Source organism: Marmota monax, unplaced genomic scaffold (genome assembly GCF_021218885.2).
Source record: "Marmota monax isolate L192 unplaced genomic scaffold, Marmota_monax_Labrador192_F-V1.1 WCK01_AAM20220418_F8-fsc00116, whole genome shotgun sequence".
Taxonomy (NCBI): Eukaryota; Metazoa; Chordata; class Mammalia; order Rodentia; family Sciuridae; genus Marmota; species Marmota monax.
In genome coordinates this window covers 5,346,155-5,358,433 of record NW_026695220.1, presented here as the reverse complement: position 1 = coordinate 5,358,433, position 12,279 = coordinate 5,346,155, and the positions used below count along the sequence as shown (strand labels likewise).

General features: G+C 32.7%; 1 protein-coding gene across 1 annotated transcript in view; it reads left to right on the top strand.

Moving 5' to 3' along the window:
- Eys (eyes shut homolog) overlaps window positions 1–12,279 on the top strand; it is a 1,592,434-nt gene that overhangs the window by 415,214 nt on the left and 1,164,941 nt on the right. The window contains 1 exon segment of the mRNA XM_046432606.1: window positions 4,469–4,488. Coding sequence (XP_046288562.1) covers window positions 4,469–4,488 — 20 coding nt within the window.

Sequence of the window (12,279 nt, the reverse complement as noted above, 5' to 3'; positions counted from 1 at the left end):
GCATGTATATCCTGAATTTTTTATCTGACATTCCATCTGCTGCAGATATTACCTCTTCTAACGTTGAGTTGACGTGCATTGCTTGTGATCCTTTCTTTCCTTGTCTTTTCATACTGCTCGTGTTTCTTTCTGCTTGGTGAAACTGTTGCGTTATTGAATTTTCCCCCTATATATTTATATTGCTCTTGTTTAGTTGCAAAGTCTCCCTCACAGCCGCGGGCGGTGGCTCTGCCCCTCCTCCAATTGGGGCAATATGCCTACCATGCTGGCAGGCCGCTGGGCCTGGTCTGCCGGTAGGTAGCAGGTCCGCCTACCTTGCAGGGCAGAGGCTCTGGCCCTCCGCGGGCCGCTGGGCCTGTTCTGCCAGTCGGTCACAGGTCCGCCTACCTTGCAGACGCGGGCGGCATCTCTGCCCCTCCCCCAACCGGGGCGATGTGTCTACCACGCTGGCGGGCCGCTGGTCCTGTTCTCTCAGGTACTGCATTCTTATACAATTGTCTAGCTTTACTAAAGCTAAAGATAAATTATATGTGACATAATTATTGCACAATGTATAGATATCTTACCTACTAGAGGACTCGGAGGTTAAAGATAACAGAAATGGCCACCAACTGAGCAATGCCAATTCAAGATTCTATGAGATCTTTGGAAGAGTTGTTTAAACCTTTTACTGCCTCTTTAAATACAAGACAGTTCAGTGACCTCTGTGTGAAAGAAGACTTGAGCTTAAAATCTTGTCATAATCGTGAAGCCCCTACTTAGGTGGTGTTAAATTCTAGAGCAGGGAAGTTGCATACTATCTTTCAAGTCAGAAGTTCTGTGTCGTCTTCAAACAATAGGGGAGGTTAACCACTAGAGGGTTCTAAAATATTTCAGTTCTGCTTATAGGCAAATCCTTGGCCTGCTCCTCAGTTTTTAAAATTCTCCAGCTATGGAAATATATCTTTAGTTGTTTTAATACCTCCCATATTACATTTTACAGTCTACTCTCCATCTTCAGTATGAAATGGTGTAACATTCCCAGGTGTTGTTATGTTTTAATAGTTAAACCACTGCCCCATTTTCTGGACCATGCTTATTCTACCTACAACTACAGGGAGAGTTTTCTTACACAGATGACTAGCAGACAAGCAGATTCCAAACATCATTTTACTGTCTACTTCTGAGGATACTACTGGTGATAATTTTTTTATGATAATTCCCAAAAAAACTTTATAAAGTATGAGATTTTTTTTTCAAGAGGAGTTTATTGTGAAATACTCTCAGAACCGTGTCTGTGAGGGAGTAAAGGGAAAAGAAATGTGCAGAGAGATGATTTAAACTGAAGCATGGTTGTTAAGAGACTTTAGGCGATTCCACAGATGGTGCTTGGGCTGGGGTACCTCATCAGACATGCCTTGAATGGAGGCCAAAAGGGCTTGGTCTTTGTATCCCTTCATAAAGCAATAATTGGATGTGGGCCAGAGGTTGGAGATATAGCATAAACTGCGTAAGGAAGCTCCCTTCAGGTAAAGACAAATACTAGGAAAGGACTCAGCTATGATTTATTTGGCTGCCTACTATCCCCACAGTTGGGACTTAGATAGACTGAGAGGAGTGGTAGTGGGATCTGAACAGCACACCACAGCTGCACTGTAACAATAAAGACAAAACCCTGACTAAACAACTCAACATTTGGCCAGAAGAATTGGGAAACCAAATTAAGTAGCTTTGGTAATGTGATTTTTATTTTATTTTCTGGAAAATTAATACTGCTTTGAGATTCTATGAAGAATAATCAGACCCTCTCTCGTTGTGATAATACTAATTCAAAAAGAGAGATTTATTTGAGAAAGACATCTTTGAATGAGGACTCAAAGATTTTAAAATCAGAGAAATTTGCAAACATGTTTTTTTTTTCTTTAATAGGCTAATGATACTACCAAGGTAAATAAATGTTAAAAGTATAATCAATTTTATTAGTATAAGTATTTTGAAATAATAATTTTTCATCCTTTAGTTTCTTTATTTATATTATAGTATGCAATTTAAATTTTCAAGGCCCAGGATACTTGGAAAGGCAGCATGAAATTTATATACAAATGTTTCATTTAGTAATTTTAAAAATTCTATTAAAGTAAACTTTGGGTCAAGTGTATGTTTCACATATAGATATATATATATACATTTATATATCTATATGTATTTTATTGTCTCTGTAAGGAATAAAGAGTAAAATTTGTATTTGTTTAAAAAAATCATAAATAGAAGTTAATTTCATGTTCAACAATTACTTTGAAGAGTAACCTGATGTAGAATATGGTAGAAATCTCAGGGAGGGAAAGCTCCTGAGCTGTATTATTTCAAAGTGAGGCATTAAATGGCCCCACTTCCTTCTGGTGGCCTCATTCATTTAATTGCCATAATCACATTTGTGATGTGCCTTCTTCCTGCAAGGTCTACACTCTGAGAGTCTAAAGATGAGCTCAAAGCAGGACTTCCCAGATATACAAATTATGTTGAGGAGATAGAGTGGTAATTTTTAAGTTAAGGCCACATGACTTAACCAGAAAAGAAATATGAACCAAGGGTACCACCATTTCTTCTTTATTGCATAAAAACTAAAATTATCATGAAAATATCTCTGCATCCTTGAAGGATAAACAATGACTCCTCAAACATAAAACTAGAATTAATTCTCCAGTACAAGGTATGAAACAGTGGTAATTTTTAGCGTAGTTGGAGCCTATGGTTTACTAAATGGTATGAAGCTGAGTGGTAAAATAGAAAATAGGGATTAGATTTCAGACTAGACTAGAATGAACAGTTTGTTAGAAAAAAATAGACTTTAGAATTAGTTCCATGCATGATTAAAGTAAGAAGAGTCTCTATAGAAGCTGAACTGCATAGCTATATTTGATTTTAATTTTTTTATTAGTTATACATGACAGTACAATGATCTTGACATATCATACATTTGAATCAAATGGGGTATAATTTCTCATTTTTCTGATTATACAGGTTGCAGAATCACATTGGCCATATTTGATTTTTAGAAAAGCATCCCTGGCTGCCATGAAGTAAGAATGAGTATGGTCAGAGACACATGCTAATCATATAGATGCCATGATTGATTAATGCTAAATATAACAGCAAGGTAGATAGGTAGTGGTAGTTAATTTAGAAATAAATATCCAGGAAAAGCAAAAGAAATTTAATATAATAATTAAAATGAAATTTGAAGATTCAATGGCTTTAAATTTGAAAACTATGGCTTTTTTGATGTGCTAACGAAAAGACTGTTTTGTGTATAGAATGTCAGAGAATAGCCAGATGGACAAAGCACATACTGAATAATGGTCCCTAAAAATATTCAGGTCAGAAGCCATAAATCTTTCCTTTATGTGGTAACAGGGACTTGGAACAGGTGATTAAAATAAATCTCTGAACAGATTATCCTGGTATGCCCTTACTATAATCATAAGCGTTCTTATGAGAGGGAAGAGGAGAGACCTGACAGATGAAGGCACCAAAGTGAGACTAAGGTAACCATAATACACTGTTAACTCTAAGGATGGAGATAAAGGGAGGTAATGGACCAAGTACTGCAAGGAAGCAGTTTTGCAAGCAGAAAAAGGAAACACATTCTCTTTTAAAACTACCTGAAGGAAGCCATGTTGTGTTAGGCATTTGTTTTAAAAGAGCAACCATGTCATCTCTTTACATTGGAATATCAAACATTTCTTAGAAAAAAAAATACCTAAGTTTTTAAAAATGTTTTTACCAGTGCATTGCAGTTATGCATAATAGTGGAGTTCATTTTGACATAGCCATACATGCATGGAATACAATTTGCTCCATTTCAGTCCCTAGTATTACCCAACCTCCCCCCCCCCCACATTCCCCCACACCACCTCATTTCCCTTCCTCTGCTCTAGTGGTCTTCCATTTATTTACTTTTTAAAAAAACTGGTGCTTTATAACTATAAATAAGGGTGGAATTCACTGAGGTATATTCATGTGTGTACATGCAGAATTTGGTCAATTTTATTCAGCAGTTCTATTCTTTTCCTGTGCCTTCTCCCTCCCCAACTATTTCCTTCCTCTACTTCACTGATGTTCCTTCTATTTTCATGGAATATGCCCCACCACCCATTTTTGCTACTGCATGAGAGAGAAAACACTGGACCCTGACTTTCTAAGTCTGGCCATTTCAATTAGTATGATGTTCTCCAGTTTCATCCCTTTCTTTACAAGCAAGTGCCATTTTTAAAGTGTAAAAACTTTCAGCAACATATTCCAAGCCACAAACTCCTTCTCAGTCCATATATTGGAATATATAATGTGTTTTATTTTTAGTAATGATTTATATTGTTAGCTATATCTAAAAACATTTTACAAAAGTTTGCTAAAAAGTGAAAAAAACCAGCAATCAAGAAGCAAATAAAATCTGAATGACTTGTTAAAATACTTGTAAGAGGACTGGTAGTCATATAAATGTGAAAAACAGTTATGGTATCTTTAATATAAAATATCAAAAACGTGGGTACTCATGAGTAATTTAGACTTAGAAAATTTGCCTTTGGAGGTTTGTTTTGTTTCATAAATTTGCTTTCTTCACTTACTCTCAAGAACAAAATTTGAATGGTTTCCATTTGTATGATTCTTCAATTTCTGCTGAAGAATCAGCCAATTACAATACAACAATGTCTTTCCTTAAATTAGTTGTATCATGTGGAACATATTGCATTAAAAGCCTTATATAAATAACCGGAATTTTTATATATTTCTATGATCAATACCACTATATTTCTATATGAAAATTATAGTAATTTTTAGGCAAATGTTCAAACAGAACTATTTTGTCTGTTTCTTCACTGAAGTATCTTAAACACCTATAATATGGAACATATATATTCAGCAAATATGTGGGTTTTTTAACAGACTATATGAATTTTTATTACTATAGAATTTTTATTCATTGATATTATGTGATTTTATACAATTTATTTGTAACCCCTGATCATGGGCATAAATGATTTTATGCAGAATCCATTTCTGTGAGTTCAACTGTTATTACTATTATTAATATAAAATTTCCCTGCCTTTGTTTCTTAAAGGCAAAGACCAATTTTACATTTATTTGCGTCCACTGAAGAGCAAAGAATAAAGCTGTGTTTCAGTGAATTATTTGCTGCAGCCAGCTACGGTGATAGAAAATTTTCCAACATTTTCTCTAACAAACTAAAAATAAATAAATAAATAAATAAATAAATAAATAAATGTTCAAGAAAATAATATGTATAAATAATCTCATTGGACAGAAAATAAAAGCAAATATATTTACCATAGAACAATTTAAACTAACAACTATATTAATAACATAGCTTTAAAATTTCTAACAAATTAAATTAATTTTAAAAGATTCTCTGTTGAAGAATAAAGAATATTGAATCAAGAATACTGAATAACTATATGATCATGAAAATAAATTTTAATATTTTGGAGGGAGGGTCTGGGGATGTGGCTCAAGTGGTAATGTGCTCGCCTGGCATGCGCAGGGAGCTGGGTTCTATCCTCAGCACCACATAAAATAAAATAAAGATGTTGTATCCACTGAAAACTGAAAAATAAATATTAAAAAAATTCTCTCTCTCTCTCTCTCTTTAAAAAAGATTTTGGAGGGAGAAAGAAGAGATACCTTACAATTAGCAATTATTTCCAAATAAATAGTAGAAATAAAAATTCAATTTTTAATTTACATAAATGTATAATGTTTTTGAGTGTCTTATTTTGAAAAATCACTAAGGAATTTTTTTCAAGTTTAAACCCCAAATGAGATAGGTATTATATTCAAATTGCTTGAAAAGTCTGCATTTATTAATCTGTCATAGTAGTGATGATAAAACAAATTCTTCATTTATAATTTACTACATGTAGTGCTTTGTAAAATATAGTTAATAAACAATACTTCCTCAACTTTTCACAGAAAATATTGATCCCTTTGTCCTAAAGGTAAGCAGTGTGTTCTTCATAGCTTATCTAATAAAAAGGGGCATATTATAGCATATGTTATAATTATACATAAGAACTTTTGAAAAACATGTTTTGCTTTTCTAAGGTAATATTTTGTTCCTAGTGATATTTTATGTGTTTACTATAAATCATGAACATTCAAAGACATAGTGCAATAAAAGAAAATGTGCAATCATCTGACAAAATTAACAAGAATAGAACTTAAAGATATGGAAAATGAAACTGAAATCTGATCACAGAAATCATTATCTTTGAATTAGTAGGTATCCATAGCTAGAAATGGAAATACATGTGAATTGCCTTCTTCCCCGACTACTTCACTATCAGAGTATGACTAAAACAAGCTGCAGGCCATCTATGCTATTATGCGGATATATGTTATGTCAATTCTGTTGCTGTTTTTTCTTTGGCAGTCTCAGAATAACTTGCTGGAAAGTTTCACATGGCAATGCTGACCAAATTCCAGCCACCGGACTCAGAATCACAGGAATAAGAACTTCCTGAACAAAGGGAGAAGTATTTAAGTATCAACCCTATGGCCAAAGGCTCACTCCACTGGGGTCACAAATAATCAAAGGATGGCTCTAAAATATTTAGCCATTTCACTAATCAATTCCATTTTTTTTACTTAACATTGTGTGAATTAAAAAAGCATTTGGTAATTAGACTTAAAGGTAACTGGATTACATGTAGTAATCATCTTTGAAATGTATTCATTTGAACACTAGCTTTCCTAGCCTAGAGGAAAAAAAAAATCTGCCCCCAAACACCATTGTCTGTAGAGTGGACTCAGAATTACACACACACACACACACACACACACACACACACACACTGATATGCATTCCTTTCATCACACAATTGTGAATATTTTAAACTATATAAGAAGCATTATTCAAATAGCCATGGCATAGTAATAGAAAGCCAAGAAGTAGTGATAATCGGAGGGCCAAGATCCCACAATTTTTAGCTTTTCTTCCTGATACAAATTATAATACCAAATAAATTAACTAAGTTTTTACTAAAATAAATTTGTCCTTAATTAATATATTCAAAATGCATTTATACTATTTTTCTAATACAATTTAGGTTATTTATAAGGAACTAAACTTTAAAATTATCTGGTATTTCTCAAATTATCCCATATACCATTAAGTATAGGTATCCCATTTAGGCAATCAATATTTAGCTGGCAGTTAACCTGGGAAAAGAAACAAGAGAACTAAGTATTAGCAATCAAAGAAACAAATTAGTACATATTAATATTAATGAGTAAATGTGAAAAATAAGGGGAACGGAGATTACAGGAAATAACACCAAAAACCAGAATATCACCATTATAATTTCTTAGTTGGAAACTTGTTAGGAGAAATGAAAGCTACATTGTGTTTATGCTTTTGATGACTTTACTAAAGACTAGAAACTATGGTTTGATGAGTTTTACAATCCTCAAAGAATGATAAAATAATAGCAACAATGCATGAACTACAACGAATTATTAGCATACCAGTGCAGAAAAGATCCCTTCAAAAATATATCTTCCCAATACACCAGTTCTTAGCCCAGTTTTACATATAAAAGATAAATTGCCCATTAGCTTATTGGCATGAATCCGATGGTGAATACCAACTCAAGCTCACAGTAAATGCATATTAGTAAATTGAGAATTGGGAGAGAGTTAATGATGTAACAAATGATGTGACAAATACTTTAATGAAATGAATAGAATACATAAAAATGTCTTATGAATTCCTTTTGTACTTACACCACTGTACTGAAAAGGCATTCATTTTTTGTAATACCTACCAATTCCAGCTTGCAGATGTGCCCAAAGGATGAATAGAATGGCTGTTGAGCATTTTTAAACAGCGATACAGATACAGATATGAATTTATACAAAAACACACAGAGTCATGTGTTACTCAATGATGGGAACACATTCTGAGAATGCATCATTAAGCAATTTTAGTATTGTGCATGCATCATAAAACATATTTACATAAACTTAGATGGCATTGGTTACTATACACCCAGGCTGTATGGTATATCCTATTACTCCTTACAAACATGAAGAACATATTACTATACTGAATAGTTGAGGCAACAGTAACAAAATAGTAAGTATTTGTGTGCCCAAATGCAGAAAAGCTACAAAAAAAATGCAGTATAAAGGATAAAAAATGATTCATATGTATAAAATAGGCAAGTGCTATACTATTGAACTATACCTTGCCCCTTGTTCTTACTTGATAGAGTTTGTAACTTTTTTTAACTTTTACTCTTTAACAGTAACACTTGGTCTAAAAGACAAATACATCATACAACTGTACAAAACTATGTTTTTCTTATATCCTTATTCTGTAAGGTTTTTGTTACTTGAATCTCTTTTTACCTTTTAATTTTGTTGTTATTGTCGTTGTTGTTGTTAGAAACTAAAACACAAGCACACACATAAACCTGAGCCTACAACCAGGAAAATATCACCAGTTTCTGTGTCTTATCTCCATGTTCTGTCCAATAGGTCTTCAGGGCAATGACACATGGATCTGTCATCTCCCAGGAGACAAATTTCTTCAGGAATACCTCCTGAAGGACTTAGGGCTATTTTAAAGTTAACATTTTTTGTAAGTGGAAGGATAACATTCTAAATGAATTGTAGAAAATATACTATAGAATATACATAAACCAGTAACAGAGTTGCTTTTTATAAATAATTGCATGTGCATAATTTTGCATGGCTTGAAGTATAATAGGTTAAATTTGGCATGTCATACATGTATTAACAGAAGACTGGAATGTCATATAATGCATGACTCATTTATAAATTGTAAATATTAAGGAGATAATTAATTGCTCAATTATTATTCCTGTTTACTAAAATAACATCATAACAAGATTTCATTTACTTATACCCAAATTTCTTGGAATAATTGACCATTTTTAACAACAAATTCATAAAACATCATTGGCAAACACCAAAATATTACTTTGGGACACTTTCATTTAAAGGAATCTAAAATCAATAGTTGAAAAATGTCAAATGGAAGAAGGCATGGATTTATTTTGTGATATACATGTATGATTACACTACAAGTATAACTTTGCACCATGTTCAGCCAGAGGAAGGAGAAGTTGTTCTCCATTTGTGTAAAATGTGTCAAAATGTATTCTACTGTCATATATAACTAATTAGAACAAAATGAAAATTAAATTAAAACTAATGAAGCCGTTTAAAAAAGGGGTGGGGCTTGGGGACAGGTTCAGATTTTTAGTTTGAAATTGAGAATCAAAACTTGTCTGTCCTGAAAGTAGGGGGGAAAAAAGCTAGACCCTGAAAGTCAAAGGTATAATGTTTTTTTCTGATTTGAGGAAGCTAGTCCAAAATGAGGAGAAAGATAGAAAGAAGGAAAGGAGAGGAGAGGAGAGGGGAAGGGAAGGGGAGAGGAGGGGAAAAAGCCAAGGGGTAGGCAGCGAGGAATTTCATCAAGAGAGAAGGGAAATTGCATGGAAATGAAAGGAGACCCTCATTGTTATACAAAATTACATATAAAAGGAAGTGAGGGGAAGGGAAAAAAAAAAAACAAGAGAGAGAAATGAATTACAGTAGATGGGGTAGGGAGAGAAGATGGGAGGGGGGAGGGTTATAGTAGAGGATAGGAAGGGCAGCAGAATACAACAGACACTAGTATGGCAATATGTAAAAACGTGGATGTGTAACTGATGTGTTTCTGCAATCTGTATACGGGGTAAAAATGGGAGTTCATAACCCACTTGAATCTAAAGTATGAAATATGATATGTCAAGAGCTTTGTAATGTTTTGAACAACTAATAAAAAAAAACTGTTCTGGGTTAGCTGAAAATAATGTACGTTATAATCCTAAAATAAATATGTTCCATGATATACCCAAAGTATTATAATCATTTCAGAAAGCCCAGATAGTGGAAAAGATATAAAAAAGAAAATAAAAATCACCTGCTCAGCAAAAAAAAAAAAAATTAGAAAAAGATCAGTGGAGCAGAGGAGGGGAATTGACCAGAGGAAGGAAGGAAGGGATAAGGGAAGAACAGTGGAGTAAATCTGACCTAACTTTCCTATGTGTATATATTAATATACCTCAGTGAATCTCACCTGTATATACATCCACAGGGCACTAATTTTTATATATATATATATATATATATATATATATATATATATATATATATATATATATATATATATATCAGAAAGATGGGTAGAGGGAGGAAACAGGGAGGGAGGAGAGGAGGGAAAAGGGAAGTACTGAGGACTGAATTACAGCAAATTATATTCCTTGAATTTATAATGATATCACAATGAATGCTATTGTCATGCATAACTAAAAAGAACCAATAAAAAAGATCAAAAGGCAAACATTTAAATGTATTGGAATGTATTGTGAAAGAGGAAGGTATAGGAAGATCTGTATTAAGTTACTGGGATCAATATCAGTAAAATAGTCATTGACAAAAATTTCAGAAAATACTGTGACTCTTTAAAAAAAAAAAAAAAAAGAAAATACTGTGAAAAATCCTTCGAAAACCATTCTTGTCCTGAAATTTTTAGATAATTGATAAAACTTATAGCTTAATTTATAAGGAAATGACTATATAATACATAATTATAAGATAACTACAGATCTCACATAATCATAGATTACCTTACTTCATTTACTTAGAAATACCCTTTTATTATGAATATTTAGTGTAGTAGGATTAAGAGAAAATGTTTGTAAAACTATTTATAAACTTTAAATAATGAATTAAATTTAGCCTTTAGAAGCTCTGCTTCCAATCATTGACAATGACAATTACCACTGATTTTATTTAATTAAAGGACACTGACTAATATCTCTTATGGTATAAATATTAATTGTGTGACATATAATTTCTCCCATGTTTCTAAAGACACATTTGCCTCATAATTTGTTTTAAGGGAATGGAAACAAAGCCAAAATTTTGCAGTGGCTCTCCTAAGAAAAACCATAAGTTTTAAAGCACTTATTTTGTTCCCATCTGTAATTTCAGAACATAATTTTGTTAATCGGGAATTAACAAATCACTGTGAATGCTTTAGACAGCTTGTGGGAATACTTAGCACAATAGACAGATTGTCCCTGTTAACTGGCTCATGTAGGAATCATAAAATAAAGCAATAAAATATGTTATCTTTAGAATTGAACAGATTAGAAAAAATACCAATTACAAATTTATGGATGTAAAATTAAAATCAGTTATGACCAGTTAGATGGGATTCTCCATAGCTTCCACATATTTGTATTCTGGACCAGTTTTAAATACACTGACACCCACTCTAGGTGTTTCATTCATATCTCTGTTCACATTAAGTCAATAACATAAGTGGTATAGCATGTGTAGCAAATATTTACAAGGGAGGCAAGCACAGCAAGAGTTTCATTCCTTAAAAAATAACTAAGAATAAAGAAGATACAGAAGGAAGAATTATCTATATCTCTGTTGTCTGATTATCCTAAGAAAAAAAAAGAGCAGTGATTAAGTCAATAACATTAAATTTTAAAATGACAAACAACCTTGTAGGTCAAGTTGTAGAGAATTACTGAATTTTGAGAATAATAAATTTTCTTATTTGAATTATTGGAAGATCATGGCACCTCAACATGAAGATGATGGAAAGGATATTTAAGTGGTAGCTCACACTCTTTTCTAAACATTTTTTTTTTTAGCAGTTCTACTCCTTGCCTGTTTCTACCTCCTAGGTTTCCCTCAGCTGGGCTCTTATATCACCTTTTAATTCATTATTAATTGCTGCTATAAAGGTAGCTTTATAAAATTATGATGTTAACCATAAAACAAAAGAGTCCTCATATCAAAGAATTATAACCAACAAATATGCAAAGCATTCAATAATTATTAAGATTGTGGGTGGTAAAGCCAGTTTACATCCTTTTCTCATTTTATTTAAAAAATATTTTTGGCAGTGCTGAGAATATGAAACCAGGGCCTCCTGCATGCTAGGCACACATTCTACCATTGAGTTACACCTCCTGCCCTAGATTACTTTCTCTCTAGTGAATGCTTTTCCAACTGTGATGTGCTCCAAATTCCTTTTCAGATTGCTAGGAAATAATTATATTTTAAAAAATAAAAATATGAAGTAGCTCTGCAATGTTAAATCCACATGGTATTTGCTGAGGATTTTTCTTTTACTCTCTGTAATAGTAACCTTTAGATTCAGAGTAAATTAGTTTGATATGTTTTTTTTT